This window comes from Sparus aurata, chromosome 9 (genome assembly GCF_900880675.1).
Source record: "Sparus aurata chromosome 9, fSpaAur1.1, whole genome shotgun sequence".
Taxonomy (NCBI): domain Eukaryota; kingdom Metazoa; phylum Chordata; class Actinopteri; order Spariformes; family Sparidae; genus Sparus; species Sparus aurata.
In genome coordinates this window covers 30,440,886-30,462,404 of record NC_044195.1, presented here as the reverse complement: position 1 = coordinate 30,462,404, position 21,519 = coordinate 30,440,886, and the positions used below count along the sequence as shown (strand labels likewise).

The window sequence follows — 21,519 nt, the reverse complement described above, 5'->3', positions numbered from 1 at the left end:
AAAAAAAAAAAATCAGTGACACCTTCAAAACAAGCTCTTCCTTATCTGTTCCCTGACGGCTTCCAGCTCAAAAAAAAAAAAAAAACAGTTAAGGTGATTAATTTGTAAGAGCGACGAACGGACGGGACAGACAACACGATCACTGGAAAGTATGAGAACTTGTGAACATGGGTGTAGTTCTCCCACAGCCACAAAAGCCTGTGAGAGGATGGTTATGGGAGAGGGCTGACAAAAGGGGGAGGAAAATTAGGCTCGCCAGCATTCTTCTCATTTAAAGCTGTAACTACACAAAAAAGCACTCACGCAGTCTGGGCTGGGTCTGCGTGCTGCTTACAAGGAGGGGAACTCTTGAATTCATGGTGGTGCAGTGATAACCTGAGCACTTCTTTTTTTTTTTCCCCCTTCCTTTTTTCTCCTGCACAGGGAAAGGCTCATGTCTTTCTTATAGACATGATGAGCTTTGTGCATTTAAGGACTTTCCTTTTTCTGGTGGTCTCCGTGGCTCAGGTTTTGATTGTGTCATGTCAAGACGGGACCAGCGGTAAGTGAAACCCCTCTGCTGTTTATTTGAACAACTAATGGCTGTTGAAGGTGGCCGATAGTTGCCTGGACGTCAGCTTGGACTCTTTATTTAGTTTGGGCATGTAGAAGCAGCTGGTTCAGATGCACAACTTGCTTTTTGTGAATGTGGTTTAAGCAGCTAAAACTCCTGATTAAGATATCTAGACGTCAGCTATTAATTTCCTGGATTCTTCTACTCGTGCATGGCATCTTCATTTGCTATATTTCTAGTTACAAATTGCTGTTTTTTCACTGGACAGCAGTTGGACATGGTGTTACAGCAGGGAACTTGTTAGTTAGATCTGTGTTTTTGGGAGGACTGAGACAAATAAATTAGCCGTGGTTATTAGAGACTCTGTGCTGCTTTGGGCAGATTTGAAAAGGAGATGAGCGTAACTAGCGTGGATTATCTGCAATTGGCAAACAAGCCGTGCACATCAGGAAACAGCGGGCTGCGGACATCTGTCAGTGATTCTAGGTGATGTCACCCTCAGGCACTGAAAATGTGCAGCGGGGGGAAATGAGCACCTTTGCGGTTTTAGCATTACCCCTACACGGCTCCGCCACTTTTGGAGCATTCATTAAGTGTTACCACAAACCGTTTTTTCTTTTTTTTCTTCTTCCCCCTTCGGAGCAACATTCGTACATCTGCAAAAAGAATTTCAGCAGCGGGGCTCGCGCGCCTCTGAGGCAACACAGGGCTGCATGTTTAATGCGGAGCAGATGTGAGGAGACATGAGAAGCAGAGATGCTGCTGGAGTCTCTGAGTCACTCGGTGAACTGATGTCTTCAGCTGGCAAACACCGACAGCTGGAACACCTGAGTCTTCTTGTTTTACTTCCTTTCCTTTCCTTTCCTTTTTTTTTTTTTTTTCACAGCGGGAGTGTTTGATGTCTCGTGTCGTCACAGGGGCCGTGTTGTTTCTACACATGATGTCACGGGGCCACACTGAGCCCTGGAAAGCTCATTCGATGGGCCCCTGATGAAGTGTGGACTGTGAAAAAAGCAGCACAGACGCGTGTTGTTTATTTCTTTTAAAGCTGTCGCTCCCTCTGGATAATTTGGGCTTTTCCCTCATGAAGTCATTATCTGAAAAGAGCCGGCTTTGCTCTTAAAAGTTTAGTTTTACATAAAGCAGAGACAGTTGTGTGACAGTGTGCACCAGATAGAGCGCCACCCGGTGGTGGATGAAGCACAGGGCCCAGAAACACATCTCATACTGTGAAACATCTAAAGCTACAACACTGCATTTAAATTCACTTTCACTCATTTATATAGACACTGATTAAGATTTTGAAAGGATACCTGGCTGGAAAAGAAGATTCACTGAGCTCTGTAGCTCTCTGCTGTTCTGACATGACCAGGAAAAAGTTGTTTTTTTTCTGTAAAGCATGTAGTTTAAGAGCTGTGAGAGGCTCTGTTTTAATCAGCGTCTCCATCTTTGTCCATATCTGCTCGTGTGAATCAGCACAGTGATCTCACAGGCTTCTTTCCATGGACCAGCGGTGGGCGAGGGCGATTGCGTTTCGACCAAATAAAATAACAGTGGAAAGTTCATGGTTTCTGTAGAGTCAGGGAAAATGTGGTTCAGCAGCACTTTGAGACAATGTACTCATGCGTGTGTGGGAGGGGGGTTTTGAGGCCCGATCCGCAAGATGACCACGTACAGCAGCACGGCACGGAAAGGTTTTTAAGATCCAGATGTGGCGGCATTTTACACTGCAACTTTGTTTAAAGGAGACATTTTATGCTCGACTAGAAGAGGTTTACATGCTCAAGAAAACACATCAGTTTTCTTTTTAGCTCCTGTCACTTTAAGGCCCCCCTCACCCTCTCAAATACCCAGTGTCCTCTGATTGGTCAGCTCACACACGTCTGAGCCAGCATCGCTAGCAACAACAGGGCAGCTTCGCTAAATTAATTCTTATGTGCCAAATTAGCTGCCAGGCTTACATTTAGCAGATGTCTGACTCTGGGGTGCAGTGTGATGTCACAAAGTCACCGATTTAAAGGCGGGACTACTGACGAGGCGTTTGAGGAGCAGTGTTTTCTGTGGGAGAGAGGAGCGCCACTTGAATTCTTTACATTTTCAAGATATTTTACCTGCACAGGAACTTAAATAAAACACTGAAAATGAAAAAGCATTAAAGGTATTCATTAACTAGTATGTTTAGGTTGAACATGGAAGGTGCTAACTATCTGTGAGAGCAGGACGCTCACATGTATCATGTCAAACACAAGCACAGAGTGTATAAAACATTGAGTAACACTCGATATAACAGGCGACCGTGGCTACAATTACCAGTGTTACTCCATTTAATTGGGACTTTTATATGGAAAATTGCAACTTCACATTGAGTGTGGTTGACTGTTGATGAAACAACATAATTGCAAGCAGACTCAATCTTTCAGCAGCACAATTTTTTACAGTCTTTTTTCTGAAAAACAAAAAAATAAGGCAACAGAAAGTCCGTTGAGGACACAGAGGGAACGATTTCCAAGAAACCAGATTCATAAATGCTTCTTTGAAGACTGAAAACATGTTTAAAACAAATGTTGACTTTTTTTTAAGTCCGTACAGATGAAACTTATACGGCTGCACATGTGCAGAAAGTTCGCTTTGCGAGGGACCATAAATTGGCGAATGAGATCAAGGAGCAGACGTTTAAGATCCGCAATTGGAAATTGTGACGCCGGCGTAGATTATCAGGATGAAAAATAAAGCACGACCTTCGTTCCAGACCTACAGTACAACCTGTGTTGGAAGAGGCAGAAGCGTATGAATAATATTTGGAGGAAGGTTCGGGGATGTGAACATGGAAAGAGGAAAAAAAGAGCAATAGATCACCGGCTCCAATAACAAAAAGCAGAAGTCTGAGCCCAAACTTTCAGCCTGAGATGGAGTCATGCTTCTGCCTGTGTGTGTGTGAGTGTATGTGTGTGAGTTTGAACATTACTCCTCCCAGACGCTGACATAGCTGTAAAACATCTTCAAAGATGCCACTTAGCGCCTCACATCAAAGAGACGAGCCACTCAGACTGTGTGAAACCAGTGGATTTAGTGGATTTGTCTCATCATCACCAGATTGTTTCGGCGCTCGTCGCAGCCAAGAGTCGCCTCGAAACTGTTTTTCCGTCTGTGAGAGAAAACACACGAGCCGAGAGCAAAAATCTTATTCCAAATCAACACAATCTACATGAGGTCACTCTGTCTCCCAAATTGGTTCCAGTTGTTGTTGCCACATCACTGACAATCGCAACAAATGGGGCTGCTCCGAACCAAACGTCCAAACATGTGAATTCAACCAGGTCCGCAGACGGCTTTGATTAGAAACACATGCTGCATTTTTGAGCTATGACTCGATTACACGCCTCTTTTCTTCCAGCGTTAAAGGGGGTCGGCCTTCACCAGATTGTACATTGTCTTCAGTTACGCTTTTTTTTTTTTTTGGTGGAGGACAAGGTTTTATTAGTCACCTGATGTGCAGCGTCTGGATGTGAATTCTGTGGGTGTTTCTTGGTGGCACAGACGACGGAGCCGATAGATTTTTAATGCAGCCTTGTGCCTGTGAGGACTTCTCCATGGGAACTGCATATAAACCAAATTATTGCAGCAAATGGAGGCTTGGGGTTGGGGTTGGGGTTGGAGGGGGGGGTGATGACTTCCAGATGTTAAAATAGTTGCTCTGGCTGAATTTGGAAAATATATAAAAAAAAACAGAAAGTCTTACAGCCTTAGAGATAGTTGGAGGGGGAGGACGTTAAACGGCTGATGTAAGTGTCAGTTTTGTTTCTAGGGGTGACTCTTCCCGGCTGAGCAGTTTGAGGGGGATGTCATTCCCTCCGTATCTCTTAACCAAACACCTCCGCAGGTTCAAGTTAAAGTAACTATTTGTTCTGGAGCCGTGCAATTAGGGCTTCCCCCTCTGACAGGTCTATGGGTCCTTGATTGGCAGTTAGTCACCGGCGTGCCCTGTGATCCTCTCAGCTTGTCCATGTGGGAGGATGACAGGACCGAACGTAAACACAGAACGGGCTGGGTTTCCACCGAGTGCTGTAATTTCATTCTAATTAAGAACGTGACAAAAAAATGCTGCTTAGTTTGACTCACCAACTCAGGAAAACACTTCAAGTGGCACTGCTGTTTTATCACATCTGGTCAATTATATTTTTATTGGCCAATATCACAAATCACACATTTCCCTCATGGGGGCTTTAAAAACCTGTCAGTTTCAGTACAGCCCACCGAAAAACAACTTTAACTGGGGAAAACATTTTTAAAATCCTCAGTAGAAGGCTGAAAACAGATGGGCAATGTGTCTGTGGTGCTGTGGGGAGCTTTGCAAAGTTTAAGAAAAATAACACATTTTTTGTGAAAAGTTTGTGTGAAAAGAATCGAGGCAGGGAGGGTTGGAAGAATTGGTACGTTCCCAGTGGACAACTTTAATTGGAACGCCCCCCATAAAAGTCAGACGCACCTCATCGACCCTAACTTCAGAATCCAAGATGGCTGCTTGGCTTGTCAACAGCTGTGGAAGCTAATTTGTGTCTGATTAAATTAATAATAAATACATTGAATTCTTCTATCTGTCCCGATTTGTATTATTAGCAAACGCTAGGCTAGTGCTAACAATGGCTAACCCAGCTAGAACTTGTATCCTGGCTTTTTGTACTTTGTAACCCTCAGGTATTAAGTTGTTCCCAACATCAACTTCAGAGTTAATAGAACTCACCATATGATACTATCTTGTTGCATTGTGGGAAATGTAGGATTCAGCATTTTTGTAGTTTGAGCCACAATGAGGACCAGGGCTTTGTCCAATAACCCTCCTGAAAAACAAAACCGTATATATGTTGTGTTGTCACATTATGGTGCCATTCACTGAAACTCTCAGTCCTGCTGTGTGTTTATCTGTTAGCTCTGTTTGCTAACAGCTATATGTATTCTACCGCTTTTAATACGCGCAGCCATCTAGCCTTTTAAGGTGCGGTTTAGTGAGGCGCGTTTTACTTTTGCGAGTCTGTAATCAAATTCCGGGGGGTGTTCCAGTTGAAATTGTCCACTGTTAACTCTGTTTGCCAAACACACCACAGGACTCGGCTTCAATGCTTTCCAGAGGCTGCTAACAGCTAACTAGCGCCAAGTTCAGCACCTGTCCTCAATAGATGGAGTTTACTGCGTACCTCTTAAATTTAAAACGTCATATTTTTTGTCTTGTGCTGACTAGCCAACCACTAATAATAAACTAGTGACAGCCTGAGAAGAGATGCTCTACTGTCAGTGCTGAGTCCAGTTTCACATTTGCTCAGCGATAGTTGTACAGGCATAGGCTACAAAAATTGCTTTTGTCCTGGGGAAGAAATGTGTTCGTCCCAGATGTATTTTTATTAGATGCCTTAAGGTTTTGTGTTCAGTAAATAAATTGGTGCAGCATGTCTTTAATTATTCATAAAAGTTGTGTGAGTTTAATGATGGATGATGGTTATTTGCATCCAAGTCAGACATCACCTTTCTCAGGGATTAAAAACTAATATCTTCCATGCCCTGATGCCAGGGAAACAAACACTGCCGTCATGCTAATGTCTTTGAGAGAGCCGGCCGTTGGTGGTGCACAGCTCAGTCTGCCTGTACACTGAGTGTTGATACAGCTGCTTGTAGTTTCTGCAGAGCAGGAGGACTTTTGCCCTTTGGAGCTTATCCTCTGTAGGTTGGCAGGTTTCAGAGTAATATAGCTCTCTCTCCCCTCCGAACATGTTTCAAAGGCTGCTGTAGTAGCTTTAAATCTTCCAATTTCATCAGATGTTATTTCCCATCTGGGAACCTTTCGCTCTCTGTGCCGGAGTGCTTCGGGGCCAGGTAACGACTCAGCGAAAACAGATTCAAGATTAGTGAATTTCATAATTGAGCAAAGACGGGAAAACTGATTGTCATAACAGGAAATGAGTCAGAGTTAAACCTCCTTCAGATGTAAAAGAAGCATAACTTGATTTGAATTTCATGGCATTTAAAGTATCACCCGTGTTTTAAATTCTCATAAAATCGTGAAAAATGTGACGATATTGTCCGACAGATTCTCAGGCGTAACGCTTACTTGTTTAAACGCCACAAAATGGCGACTGTCAGCCATAATTGCAGGTTGTGGTCCAACCTAAATTCTAAGTTGTAGCTAGCTTGTGTATATTACAGCTGCAGAGGGTGAACAAGTGGAGCAGCACGGGTGTTGGTGGGTGACAAGGGTTAGCAATGTGGCCTGAGTTATGTTTAGGCCTTTAACAACTTGTTGGACAGCTGATTGACTCGACGGTGAAATGCCTTGTATAAGTGCAGTGAAACGCCTCGAGGTCACGTTTGACCAGGTGGTCCTCTCTCGCGGCGGAGCTGAAACTGTGGAGATGATGTCGCTGCAGTCTGTTAAAGTCATAAATTGATGGTTGTCTTGGAAATACAGCTGCAACTAACGATTATTCTAACTGCCAGGGTGATTGATCAATTAGTTTGGTCTATAAAACGGGGAAAAGTGTCGATCAGGGTGTCCCAACGTTGACGATGACGTCTTCAAATGTTTTGTGTTATCCACATCGAAAAGATATTCAGTTCACTACTACTTACAGATGATGAGTTTCTAGTTGCGAGGTGAGCCGCTGTGCAGTTTGTGATTTAAAGATAAAGGTGTTGCGTCATCGTCAGCAGGCTCAGACAGGCTTTATCCAGGTTTAACTCAGAAACAAGCACCAAGCAAAACAATGGATTCCTCACTCTCTTTCTTGTCGGGTTGCACCAAAGATAGAAAATGTGACATTTCTTCATTAAACTGCCTAAAACATGACAAAACCTTTGTTTCGTTAACTTGTGCACATTGTCCTAAATGTATCTGAAGATGTTTCAAACACAGAGAAATCTGTAAATTTAGTCGCCTGACACAAAAACTTCCAGGAATCAGAGAGTGAGGAAGTAAGTTGGGGAACGTTACCAAACATATGTGAATAAACTTTGAATACATTCTTAAATACTCATAGATTTTCATCAGCGATGATGGTACTTCAGTCTTTTGATTTGTTCTGATTGAGAGAGGCAGACATTACACACATTTCAATCTATTAAAAGTTAAATCAAGTGTCTGACTGTATGACTGGAGAGTCCAGCCATCACTGATATAGAACATGATCCCTTTTTTGTTATAACATAACAAATTAGCAGAGGGATGAGTACAATTGTTGGTTTTTAAAGGCTAAACACCAACAATTGTGGATTGAAGCAGGAGATTTTGTCACCTGTGGACTTTACGGTGCTTTGTAGTCATCGGACGTGTTTGGATACGTCTGGAACAATCCCTTCGCAGTCGTCTCTGAAATCTACTTCCTCAAATAGCTCGATATTTTTAGTGTAACTGTGCAGGAACACACCGTCTTTAAGCAGAGTGAAGATGTGCCAATAAAAGGTTGGAAATTCAAATGTCAGCGTTTCAAATGAAGTGTGAAAAAGCTTTGAACTGCGCAGCTTCAGCCGTGTTCGTCGTGTGAGATGGATGTCTTGACTGAGTTGGACGCACATAACGTGGAATTCCTGTTCACTGTCGAGACTTGTTGGACGCTTTACCGTGCTCCATATTTCTATACCAGATCAATGGAGTCCGGTGTGAAAACAGAGAGGATCCCTGCGAAATGAATCATTGTAATGGAGGTAGAGTGAGTCTCGCAGCCGGGCCGCACGTTAGGGAGAGAAAAATATTAGGTTTGGAGTCTTTTTCTGTGCAACGCTGCCAGATCTCAGCAGAGAGTCTTGAGACGTCATCGACTATTAACAGGGAACATCATCAGATCTGTGGAGCGCAACCGTACGACTTTTTTTTTTTTTCCACGAGATCATCATGATCATGGTCTGTTGCATCAAACTAGCCACTGACTCCAAATCGTGTCCAGTCAGTCATTCAGTCGAGAGAAGGGTTCATTCTTCTCACACAATGTGAAGTCTGTGCTGCCCTTTGCCCGCTGGCCGCGATGACCGGTCGGTGTTCCCGAACAAACACTCCTCACACGGAGCCAGACCGACGAGATGTGGAAATGTCTGCTCGCAGCCGGTGACTCATGGCTACCATTTAACCCCGATGAGTTCAGCAAAGCGGGTGAAGACGCTGCTGCTGCTGCTGCTGCTGGTTGCTGAGGGGAGACAGGAGTCTGTGAGAAGTGGAAACGCTAACATTGAAAATCAGATGATGGGCTTCGCAGACTTTCGCTGCTAGTTGTTTAGAGTACGCCGTGGAAAAAGTCAGAAAAACGTCAAAATCCAAACTGCGGCGCTTTAAAATGATATCCATATGGACGACATCAGATCCTTGCGCTTTGTGTTTCTGTATATATACTTCAGAATTAAAGCAAAGCCGCATGATTTTCTTTCCTACAGACGCAGTATCCTGCAGGATAACCTTGTAATTGCTGCGCTGCGTGTTGACATCTTGGCTCGGGCTTCACTTCTCCAGCCAGCTCCGCACCAGCTACAACTATGTGTTGTGCATCGCGTCAATCTTTATTTACCTGAGCTCCAAATACAGGCTTCGGGCTCTTGATTTTCCTTCTAATCTCATGCTTTCTTTAACTTCCAAGCCTTTCACGCTGATGTGGCCTGGTATTTAGGAGGTGACGAGCTTTAGAGATGGCAACAGAACCCGAGAGGAGGAGACTTCTTTTCTGCATCATTTCGTATCTTTTAAGAGAGAGAGGGGAGGATTGAAGGGAGCGGAGGAACAGCAGGGGGAGGAGGAGGACGGAGAGGAGTGGAGGAAGGGAAAGAGGATAAGAACAAGAGAATGTGACAGAGGGAAGCCCGGAGGATTGTTTAGTACATGTCATCAAGGCAAATACTGGTGAATACACTGTACATCGCAGTAAACTGGTCCAACTCCAGCACAGGAAGTCATATCAAACTGGAATTTCCTCTGGAGGAACACGTGTTTTGGCTCTGGCTGTTGGTATTAATGAGACGAACGCGAGATCAAAACATTGTGAACTTAATTTAGGAAATGCTTCAGACAATCGAAAGTGAACGTGCATCATAAATATCTGTTGACACACTTTGACAAAGGTCTTTTTTATTCCTCTCACTGTCGAAATTAGGTCAGCTGGCGATCGGTTATCTCTTGGGAATTGAACACAGCTCCGGCCCTTCTCTCTGGTTGGAGGGGAAGGGTCGGGAAGACGCTTCTAGGGCTCGCACAGCTGTTGATGACATGTCGGGTGAAGTATGCAAACTGCTGCTGATGGAAGGGAGGAGTCTGAGCAAACAAACTGCAGCGCATCTGCCAAGTAACAATCCTCCGCCTGGCACCGAGGAAAACGCGAGAGCTGCTCTCAGGATGCTAATAAAATAAGAGTTTCATTGGTTGATGCAGGTTTGGTGTTTTGCCATAATGTCACAAGGGCATGGGTGGGATTATTGCCCTCATACGTCTCTCATTAGACACAAAGAACAGATCGCTCTGTGAGAGAGAGAACATTTACTTCTGTACCACATCTAAACTTGGATTTAGTTTTCTGCTTAAAATGTGGCAATGATTAAGTGATATGGAACTTTTGCACTTGATTTGTTAATTCAAAAGTGGCAAACAAATATGACAGACTATTAAAATACCAAAAAATATATCAATCATTCTTGCTTCGAGGAAGACATACTGTGCAGGCGGGCCTACATCGCATGCAGCTGCATCCCAGCACATCTGGATCTTCAAAATTCAACTCACAAGGAGCATTAAAGTGACGAAATGAAACTGTACTGCAGAATATATAACTTACACCTAAACTGCGAGAGATTTATAGGATTAAAATTCAGTCATTAGCTGCTCCCTCCTCATGCTGATGGAAAGTTGGGTGAAGTTTTGTCAGCCACATTAATAAACGTTGCAGCCTTCACATAAACGACCGAGGTCGACGGGGACATGTTTTAAAATGTGAAGGAAAAAAAAAAACAGATACAAAAAACATAAAATGACTCCACACAGCTGGTCTGGTGTCATCCAAGTCTCTGGAAGACCTTATTTACACCCTCAACACAGTCAGGCTTGTGCACTCAGTTCAGACGGGGGGCAAGCTAACGTTGCTAGCTTAGCAGCTTGGTTTCATACAGATAAAGGAAAAGCCCGTTCTTTTTTGTTTGTAAAGGTTATCTGATGACACTTTGCTATTAAAGCGACTCTACAGACTCTTTAATTACCATGAGGATGTTTTATTTGTAGTTTCTTGACATCGTTGCCTTTGTTTATGATATAATTCATTCACCACAGTCATTACTGTACTGTAACGCCACCTGACACAGCTTTAGTCCAATAACAGCTGCTGGTGGGAATTTGTAATCAGGAACGGCACAGTTCCATCAGCATGACTGCAAAGACGGACAAAATAAATGCTACTTTGTTAAACATTGTAAGAATCCTTTTTAAAGGCCCAGTGTGTAAGATTTAGTGGGATCTATTGGCAGAAATAGAATAAATATTCATAATTATATATATATATATCTTATAATGAGCAGGTCCTGCGGTTGTGGCCGCCGTGTCACTATGTTTGTCCAGTAGCCTAGACCAACATGACAGATATTTAGTTGGTTGTAATCTGCAGCCTCACAGCTAGATGTCACTTAATCCGATACACTCAACCTTTAAGTGCAAAAATGTGCCTTCTTCTTCTGCTTCTTTCTTGTGTGCAAAGTCGCTTACTGTAGCGTAGCTTAATGCTGGATTTGACTTCACTGGTGGGCAAAACTATTTTAGCAGAGACACTGTTCCTCCAGCCGTGACCCTCTGACCTCACCGTCTCTGTCCGTCTCCAAAAATCCAGGCTGCTTTAAACTTCAAGGGCCCCACTGAGTAATAAAGAGAAAGTGATAAATTCTGTATTTCCCCCGAGGCTGCAGTGTGAGTGATGTCACCAGAGCGAGGGGCCCTCGCAGTGTCGATCCCCCTCTCCGGCTCCCCTCTGTTAACCACATCTCACACTGGACACTGTCCAGCGGAGCCGCTGCACTGTTTATCTTCAAATCAGGATGAGTCTCACAATCACAGCTGGTTTTACCTGTGAAGAGGAAATCGCTGGAAACGGCCCAAACTGTTGCTATCCCTCCATGTTTTCAATTCAGCGCTACAGTCTTTAGCAGTTCCAGTGTAATAATAGATGTCTCCGGGGAATTGCCTAAAACAAAAACGGTTGATTTAGTTCACCTGGAATTAAGTCATGGTTTCCATTTCAGAGATGATACTGGACTGACGCCAGATCAGGCGTCTCTCACAATGTTTTGAGGAGTTTTTGGCCTAAACCGTCTGCTCAGACGCTGTTTTCTTTGCAGATTCGCTCTCAGCTTCCAAAAGCCTCTCCATAACATCGGCTTTGTGTTTGAGTTTTCGGGACTGTGGCACATTTGTGAAATTGCATCTCTGTAAATACAGTCGTGTCACGTAACGTTCAGACGAGGATCTTCCAGCAGTGTATTTTTACACAGATCATGATCCTGAGTTATAAAAGTTATGGATAATATTTGCGGAATAAGTAACTGATAAACCATTTACTACCGTGTTCCTAAATTAATGCTGAAATGTAAGAAATTGATTAAAGGAACAGGTCACCCAAAAATGTAATTTCAGCCATTCTTGTTAGCTGTCAGGTGATGTTTTATGTCCACAAAACAAATGATAAAAACATGAAATAGCTCCATACAGCTTCTCAAAAGTGTCCGAATTGAGTTGAAAAGACTTTAGTGAAAGCCTCCAAGAGTTGCTTTGGGGCTGCTAAGCTAAGCTAACACTTTGAGCTTATCTACAGTGAAGATTTCCACTTTTAAAAGTATATTAATAACATCTTTTCACATCACTTTGGGGTCTTAGGGCTTCTGGAGACTTGGATTTTGCTGGTTGAGATGTGTGGAGCCATTTCATTTCATTTTCATTGAGTTCTTTTGACATTTTAAAACAAGTCCCCATTTACTTCCATTGAAAAGGTGAATGCTGCAACTCTGTTTCGCTGTGAAGCTCAAGAAATGTTTTAATAAGTAGGAAACTTCACTTCATTTTCCATCGACATGAGGGTGAATAGATAATGGGTGAACTGTCATTTTTGTTAGAGCTCTCCTTTAAACGTTTATCAGTAAAAGGGAAAGTTTAATAAAGATAAATGTCACATCACATCAGGAGTTGTGTGCATACCTTGACAGATGATTTAGGTTTCTTTGAGTTTGTTTCAGGGGAGCTGGTTCCATTATTGCTCTTTCTGTAGTCAGCGTTGGAACTTTAACTTACTTTGTTTCAGGGGAAAAAACAAGTTCTGTGCGAGAGCCTGAGCTAAAACTCACAATCTAATACTGTCACTATAAATAATGTCGAGCTTGTGGCCCAGATGAAAATGTAAATACTTATCAAAAACATCCTTCGCCTCAGGGGACGCACACGTGACGCCGTGGCATCATTCCTCAGAGCCTTTAGAATAACCAAACAGAGACAGAAATGTGTACAGTAGGAAAAGAAAAGAACAACAGAGCAGAAACGGGGGAAGCGAGGGAGCGTGGAGGAGAAGTCCAAGCCGAGCCAGCGAGCTTTGATAGGGATAAGGAGGGAGAAAAAAAGGGAGATTGGAGAGCTCGACGGGGATATGAGAAAACACAGGCTAATGCGAGAGAAAAAAAGTGGGGTTTAAAAAAAAAAAAATGGAGCCCGCGGCAGCCATTTGGTTTGCAGGAGAGGATGCAGCGTGTTGAAACTGCTGTCGCGGCGAGGTCGGACAAAATGTGGAGGCAATAAGTCTCTCCTGCCTTTAGGGTCGCTCCTCAACACCGATACAGGACACCTCGTAAAACAGCCCGAGATCGTCCTCTGCTTGAGGAATGATGATGGCTGAACATGTGTGTTACATCCTCCGTTTCTTAAAGTTTTGTGCACGAGCTGCTGCTGTGTCGATTTAAGAACTCAGTTTGCAGAGAGCTGCACAGGGGAAACAGCTGACAAGGTGTGTTAATGCAACCGCCTGTGATCACGATCCTGTGTGCATATTCATAGGTAAAAAAGAGGGAGAAGAAAACAGAACGGCACAGACTGTTTCTACCGACACCTCATCTGCACTTAAAAAAGTCCAACAGATGTGTTTCATCACTGATGTGAGCTGCAGACAGCGTGCTCGTTCACCTCGCTAATCAATCTCTCACTTCAGAATTCACGCTGAGGTTTCTCGTGCTCATCAGTCTCCCAGATTTCTGCCCAGAGCCTGATAAAAAGATGGCACATGGAATTTTTGTTTTCGCTCAAGGCGTAAAAAAGAAGAAAATGACATTTCAGCCAAAAATGTTGTCCTCATTACTGAAGATAATCTGCAGAACACTCTGTCACGGTATTCACTAACTAGCTCAAATGGAAACAGTCGACAGTGCAGTGAAGTCTGAGGATCATCAAGAGTAAATCACCACCATTTTCACAGACTGGTGAGAGATTTTCTCAAGACCTAAGGAGTTGGTTTGAAATGGTTTACACTTGCGGGATGTAAGAGAAAAAGTTCCGTGCGGTTTGGTGAAACTGGCCCTTTAATGTCTTGCGCCACGCTGACCGACGACAAGAATTACGACTACATTCTGGGTTTTTTGGCTTTACGTAACGTAAGCATTACAACCTCAACGTACACAAACCTGCACCGACACTCACAGACCAACACACAGTTACCGACACTCACATACACACTCTAAAAACAACCTTAAAACTTCTGCGGTACGAAAGCGCTTGTGTTACGTGTTAGCAAAGGAAGCTAAGATTGCAGATGATGTATTAAGACACACGCAAACAGCAACAGTGATGCTTGTACCATTTTACTTCTCGGTGCATCCACAGATGTTATATTTCACTTCCAGTTGTCCTTTAACACAAAGGCCTGACACACTTCCCTTCATTGTGTTCCAGTCCCGCAGTGAGAGCGTATTCTTCTGGAGACAGCGTTCCTCGGAGCTCCTCAGTGTTCAGAATCGGCAGTTTATTCTCCCACATCTGGCTATGTGCTCAGTTGATGTGAAACACCAGGGCGCTCTGACCTCTTGTATATGTTAACGCTGTGTGCCGGTATAAACTGGAATGCTTGACGTCACCCTTTTTTCCTCAGGGCTGCATAAATGCTTTTTACATGGAGCAGCCGAATGCAGAATGGTTTATGTTAATAATATAAATGGAAGACGTAGAACCAAGAGGAGATGTCACGGTGTTGTATGTGTTTGGTTCTATGGGCCGGATGATCAGCCTGTCTATACTGACTGAAACAATAGTCTAATGTGCAGGATGTGTAAATGACTGCGCTACGTTTTTGTCTGTTGGACACTTTAAAAGCGAAGGTCGGACAGGAGACGCAGCACGTTGCTCAGATTTAGCAAAATGTGTGTCAGCGTGTGCCGGTTAGCTTGATCAATGTGTGTTGGAGCTAGCTTCAGAGGATATGAAAACCACATGTTTGACAGTTTACCAGAACTTTGTGTAAGAGTTGATTTCAAATCAAACAGCTCCACCTGGTAAAGTTCAACATGTTGGTGCTTTATACTGTACTCAGAGAACAACGTACTCTAAAAGCTTTTCTGCTTCCCACAGCTATACAATAGTGTTGTATGAATCTGCAATGATCTTTTTATTTATTTATTGCTTAAAAGTCTTGTGTTAGTGGGCGCACAGGTCTCTTTTCAGTGAGACGGACTAGCTGAAAGTCATCGGACCATTAAGCGTACTTCAATGTAGATGTTCAACATTTAAGAACCAGAACATAAAGAGGGATCAAGCAGTTTAAACCTCATTACCTTACCTTATCTTCTCACACTGTCTCTTTCTGCAGCACCTCTATTCACCCTCTGTCTCAACGATGCCTCCCTTTAGTGCCTGTCTCTTTAAGGCCCCGCCTCCTGCTCTGATTGGTCAGCTCTTACAGGCCTGTACATGCTCCGTCCACCATGTTTTTCTGCATCAGTTCTCCTGGTGTTTTAGGGTGGTGTCTGTACAGTTGTGACATCACAACGTTACAGAAGTCCTGACAGCTCGTTTGAGGGCACAGTTTCTGGACACGGCTGTGTAACTTTGTATGGATTGAGCTTTTTGATAATTTCACATTACTTCAGTTGCACCAAGACCTGCTTCATTTTCAAAAAAGAAAAAGCAAATCCCACTTCCTACAATATGAGGCCTTTAAACATTACGTGTTTACGTTCCGCGACTGCAGAGTACATATTGACTGGACAGCGCTGCCGTCTGCAGCTACATGTTTGCAACATTTGAGGTGGAAAAGCAGAGAAAACAAAACAAAAATAAAGAATGTATTTCTCCACAGAGCAACTCGATCCTAATCAAACATAGCGTGTTGGGTATAAAACAAAGAGAGAACCAGATCTGTGTGTGGACCTTATCTTCTCCGCAGTACACAGTTTTCTCATGAAGTTTATTATGGGTACATTTGATACGACTGCCCCGGTTCTGAACCTTTGACCCTGACTGTCGTCGAGAGCCAGAGACGGCCCCGGCTCAGATGTTTGTAGTGACGAACGTTCACAGTTTAGCAGCTTGCATTTTTGTTCCAACAGCTTGTGTTTTCTGATTCTCTAATCACAGCAAATGATTCATTTAGAGCCCGCCATCTGCCGCGCGACATATTTAGATCGTAATGAGCACACGCGCATGCTGTGGATTGAATTTTCCGTAAGGTGTGAAGACACAGAACCTGTCTGACTGGTACAACTGTGAGCATTAAGGATCTCTCTTTAAGTTACCGCTGCTGTCACATATTTCACGAGAAAGCCAGTGAAGTGTGCCTGACAGATTCGTTTAAATGTTGTTTTTGCCTCTCACAGCTAATTTGATTTAAGTCAGAGAAGGGTGTTCTGTAGGAACTGTGATAAAATGCAGCTCCAGGCTTTGATAAACACTCTGAAACACAGTTATAAGATGGAAATGAAACAAATCTGAGGAAACAGAAAGCAGGGAGTCAGCGCGCCAGATAGATGAAGACACGAGGAGGTGGAGGAGGTGTAATTCAGGAGGAGCACAATCCTCCCAGGGCTGAACCTGGGACGGGAACAACTCGTAACTGTGGTTGCCTCTTTAAAGGAAGACCCATCGGAGACGGGGGCCTGTTGATGGAAAGGCTTAGACATGTAATCAGCAAGCTACTTATTCATTTCAACTTTCCTGGCCCGAGCTTCCTCCCCCCCCCTCCCCCTCGAGATACTGAGCTTTGTTTGTCGAAGCCATGGTGAAGAGCATGTTCGAACTAGAGCGTTATTACAGATTTCAAGCCCTGTCAACACAATACGGTGAATCCTCTGCACTTGGGAATATTAAACAGACAGGGTGGTGCGTTCAAATCTTTGTGCCAGTAATTAAAAGAGCGTAAAGATCTGAGTGGTAATTGCAGGCTGTGTTGACACCTTTTTGACCCGTTGCAACTCGTGCTTTTAAGTTTTTTTTGGGGGGCAAAAGCCTCGTCTGATGTTTATGGAACGGCTGCTTTTGCGGACGTCTTCAGTGGACCAGTCGCAGGTCGAGCTAAAGGTCCTTTTCAGGGGGAAGATTTATGTTTGGCCACGACACCGAGGGTTTCAGAGCAGGAAAAAGCGCAGCTGCTGCCGAAGCCACCCTTCAGCAGCTGTAACTCATCTGCATCTGGACGAGGAATCAGGCCGTAGTCCTCGCGGTGTTAACCGTGTCAGTTACTCTGTGTGCTGCGGAGGACTTGTTCAGAACAGGGATGGAAACAAAACGTCAGCGATGGTTTCGTAAACTTGTCATCCACCACCCAGGGTTGGGTCAGACTGCCTTGAAATGTCAGTTACTCAATTACTGAATTAGTGACATCACCCGCTGGATTACAAAGGATGTAATCTAATCCGAATACTATTGGATTACTTCAAATTCAAACACTGAAACAGCGGCCACAACAATTCTGTGAGCTCTGTAAATATTTTTTCTCGCCAGAATAAATGTTGGCAATGAAAGTTTCTGTGAAACCACAGATATGTTGAGAGTTATTATTTCCTCTGGTTCACATTTAAATTTTCTGTCTTAACAATACCATGCTTGCAGTCTGGTTAAGTTTAGGCACAAAAAAACACTCGGTCAGGGTTGGGAAAACATAATGCGGCTGGAAATGTTCCAACGTCTTGTTAAGGACACCTGGTTTTATCGCCACAACAGGGCGGGAAATGTCCCTATGTCTTGTCCAAAATGTTCCAGGTTTATGGACACAAACACGACAGTAAATGTCCTGATGTCTCTTCATAAATATCAGATTTTGTCACCGCAGACACAAATGGAAAATGTCTCAATAGCTTGTTAAAAACACTGGATTTTGTTGGCTCAGTCACAGCTCGAAAAGTCCTGATTTCTCTTTGAAAACATTCTTTTTTTTACAACAAACTTGGGATGTAAATGTCCCGATGTCTCGACAAAAACAGCTGTTTTTTCGCCGCAAACATGGCTGTCGATGTCCTAAAACTCTTAGGAACACACCAGTTTAGTAGCCACAAACACGGCTTGAAATGTCTTAATGTCTTGCCATAAAATTCTGGTTTTCTTGCCACAAAAACACAGATGGGCATGTCCAAAACTTGTCATATATATCAGCAAATGTCCCGACGTCTCGTCAAAGATATCAGGTTTTGTTGCCCAAAATATGAAAGTAAATGTCCTGATATCTTGTCATAAATAATCGTTTTTGTCGCCGCAATCACGGCTGCAAAATGTCCTGTCGTCTCATCAAACATATCCAGTGGTCTGACACTTACAAATGTTGAAACACAGTCTTGAACAGCGGTCTCTGGCTTGGCAGCCTTCTTGCCCAGCTGTTAATGTCATCATCTCCCCCTCCAAACCACAAAATGAAAAGTCAGCTCATATGTGAAAGTGATATGACACGTGTGTGGAGATGTAGAAATATGACCAAAACGAACAAATTTGCAATTATGCAGCATGTTTATAATCAAGAAAAAGGTTTCATAGTCCCAAACGTGCCATATATTAAAGGTGCAATCAATGATCAAGATCAGTCATGTGATCAAGTTATAGTTAACGCTGCGACTGTGATTCAATTACACAGTTTTCCAAATGTAATCTGATATTAGTTACATGAGAACAGTTGGTATCCAGCCCTGGCATTATCTCTCTGCGGATGAGACATCAGTCGGAGGCCTGCGCTGGGACACAGTCATCTTTTTTCATGCGAAAGGAAATGAGAATTCCAGTTTAATGTGACTCATTGTTTCCATCAGGTCATTTTTTCTAACCCCTCCACTTGTGGCTGCAGCAGATTCTCCCCATAGACAGCGTGTTATGAGTATTTCCACATTAGCCAGGGAAAATCCATAAACCATCTACTCCTCCCCCCCCCCCCCCGCCGCTCACGTTTGCCAGCTTCATCACGTTTTGTGGCGAGGCATAAGTAGTTTTCCCATTTCTCGCGGTTTCGGGATGCGTTCCACGACTTCTTTTGTTATCTGGCTGGTGTCTGGTGGAACTGTTACCGAACGATAGGCACCGAGCAGACACGTGAGTCATGTCGGAGAGCTCCAGACTCCATGTTTTAAAAACCAGGAGAGGAAACCGTCTGCCCCCCCCCCCCCCCTCTCCTTAGCTGACTAGTGGAAAATCCAGATCAAGCAGTCACCGTCTGAAGGGGAGCATGCCTTTGCACCGTTGTCACGATAAAACCGTGCACTTATGGCGTCTGTGGAAAAGTGTGGAAGCTGCGATGAATTAGCTGAGAGGAGGGGAAAAAGTGAACGTCCCCCTCCTCCTCCTCCTCCTCCTCCTCTCTCCTCCTCCTCCTCCTCAAGGCTTGTGGTGTTTTTTTTTTTTTTTAAACCACACTTCTCTCCCAGTGAATTTCAAACCCTCCCGACATACAGTGTTTGAAATCTCTCAAAACCCAACAGGAAAAATCGCTCTCCAGCTATGTGTCTCGGCCAGACGTCCCCGGCGTGACGTTCAATTTATGCCTCAACTGTAAAAAGGACTGAAGTTACGACTGTAACCGTTAAGATAACCTGAACGAGATCCAAACAACAGATAGCGTGTTGGAGCAATTCAAATCCAGTCGAGCATTTCTGAGGGAACACCTAACCCTAACCTCGTTCTCGTGAAACAGGAAAAAAAAATTAGACCATGGGAGTAAAAAAACGACTCTGCTCTCCAAAAATAAGATTCATGGCTTCAGTGATTCCAAACAAATCTCAGCAATTGAACAAAAATACACTCCGTTGTCCCACCTAGCACTGGCTTTTATTTTGAAAGGCAACAAAATTAGACAGCAAGAAGCTTCTGCCTGCTAAAGGCAAGAAATCATAGCTGAAATCTGCCGTGTGTTTAATATTTTCAGATACTTTGCGGCTGACAGAAGAACGCGGCCGGGCTGAGTAAAGTTGAACCTTTTCTCGTTTCAGTGTTGATCTCCCGAAATATAAGCGGATAAAAGCTGCAGTCGTCGTCCAACACAGCTGGTTGGGAGATTAAAAAATTCAAGTGTGACTGCTGTTGTTTGTCAAAGAGTCTCTGTGTTTGTGTGAGTGTGTGATAATATGTACAGTTTGTTAATGTGAGCCAAGTAACGATACCGTAACCGCTAAAATTCAGTATGTTCACAGGTTTCGAAGACAGACAGGTTGTCAAACAATCTGTAAAAATACTTTAAACAGAGATTTAGTTGTTTATTTTCATCATTATGAGCTCAGTCAAAGTGCACAACAGATTTCACACTAGCTTAAATGTGTTGCATACTTGTGATATCTGTGTATTTGGAAAGAAAAGAAAAAATCAATGAGCAAAAAAACGGAAGGAAAAGGCAAAATAATAGTAGTATTTAAAAGGGGAAAAAACACAGTATACATAAAAATCACGATGTGATTCTGTATTTTTCGGTTCCTGTTTGTCTTCCACACCATCATCTGAGCTATTACCCAAATCACAGCTACTCGTACTCGTGAGATTAGATGTAATGAGCCTAAGAGCGTCTGATTACACGTTGCATCCGTGCAGCACCGGAGTTGACTTTAATTTCAGGTGTTTCAGAGGATCCACTTACGTCTTGTTAAGGCAAGTTTAAATGCAATCTACCTCTCAGATTGTCGTTTATCCATACGTTGGCTTCGTTTTTAACTCTCACCAAGATATTCACGTGCAGTAAGGCCTTTCACTTCACCACTGAATACTAGATCTGTGAACAGTGTTTAAATAAGAATCCTTCCTGTCCGTCCTCCGAGTGCCTGGGTTGTTTTTGGAATCACCTTTTTCTCTCAGTCTCAGAGCACCAGACACGATGTTTTCCTACACTGTGTTAAATAGAGCAACGAGTCATCCCGTCAAGTTTTTTCTTCACTTAAAAGAAGTTATTGAAGCACTCAGTGGTTGCTTTGCTCCCTGACAGCCAGTTTTCTTTTTTTGGGTGTTAACAAATACGGGCGCCATAGTTGGACAACAGTCCACAAAATGTGGTGTTGAATCTATTTCTACTGCTTTGGTAGAGCTTGTTGCAGTACAACATTTTAATTATAACATTTAAAAGTATTTGGCCTTACTTTTATAGACTGTAGGTGATATCATTGTAGTATAAGTACACATAAATATGTATTAACATTTGGCAAATAAGGCTGTTTCTCATTCCAAACACTGCTTCAGCGTCTTAAAATGTGTTTGCATTTCTTCTCATCCAGTTGACTGATTCAGTAAATTCAGTGTGCTGATACGCTGGCTGTCACTCTGAGTTGTCCTCTCGCTCTCAGCTCTTTTCATTCGGCTCTCTAATGAAATGTAAACAACTGCCAAGTATTACTCACAGCCGCCGCCCTCCAGGCACGTCTTAATACAGATGTAAATAAGGGCCGGAGCCGTGTTAAAACATGTCGTCCTGCAGCAGGAGGCCCTCAGAGGAAGTCCACCTGCACTTTTACCTGACTGTTGCCGCTTTTTTTGACTTTATAGTTGCACC

At 43.4% G+C, this 21,519-nt stretch overlaps 1 protein-coding gene across 1 annotated transcript in view; it reads left to right on the top strand.

Annotated features, from left to right (window-relative positions):
- The first annotated feature begins 248 nt into the window (after positions 1 to 248).
- col5a2a (collagen, type V, alpha 2a) overlaps positions 249 to 21,519 on the top strand; it is a 45,413-nt gene continuing 24,142 nt past the window's right edge. Inside the window, exon 1 of the mRNA XM_030427858.1 lies at positions 249 to 541. Within this exon, the coding sequence (XP_030283718.1) occupies positions 451 to 541 (91 nt within the window). The 5' untranslated portion in view covers positions 249 to 450. The remainder of the gene's footprint in view (positions 542 to 21,519) is intronic.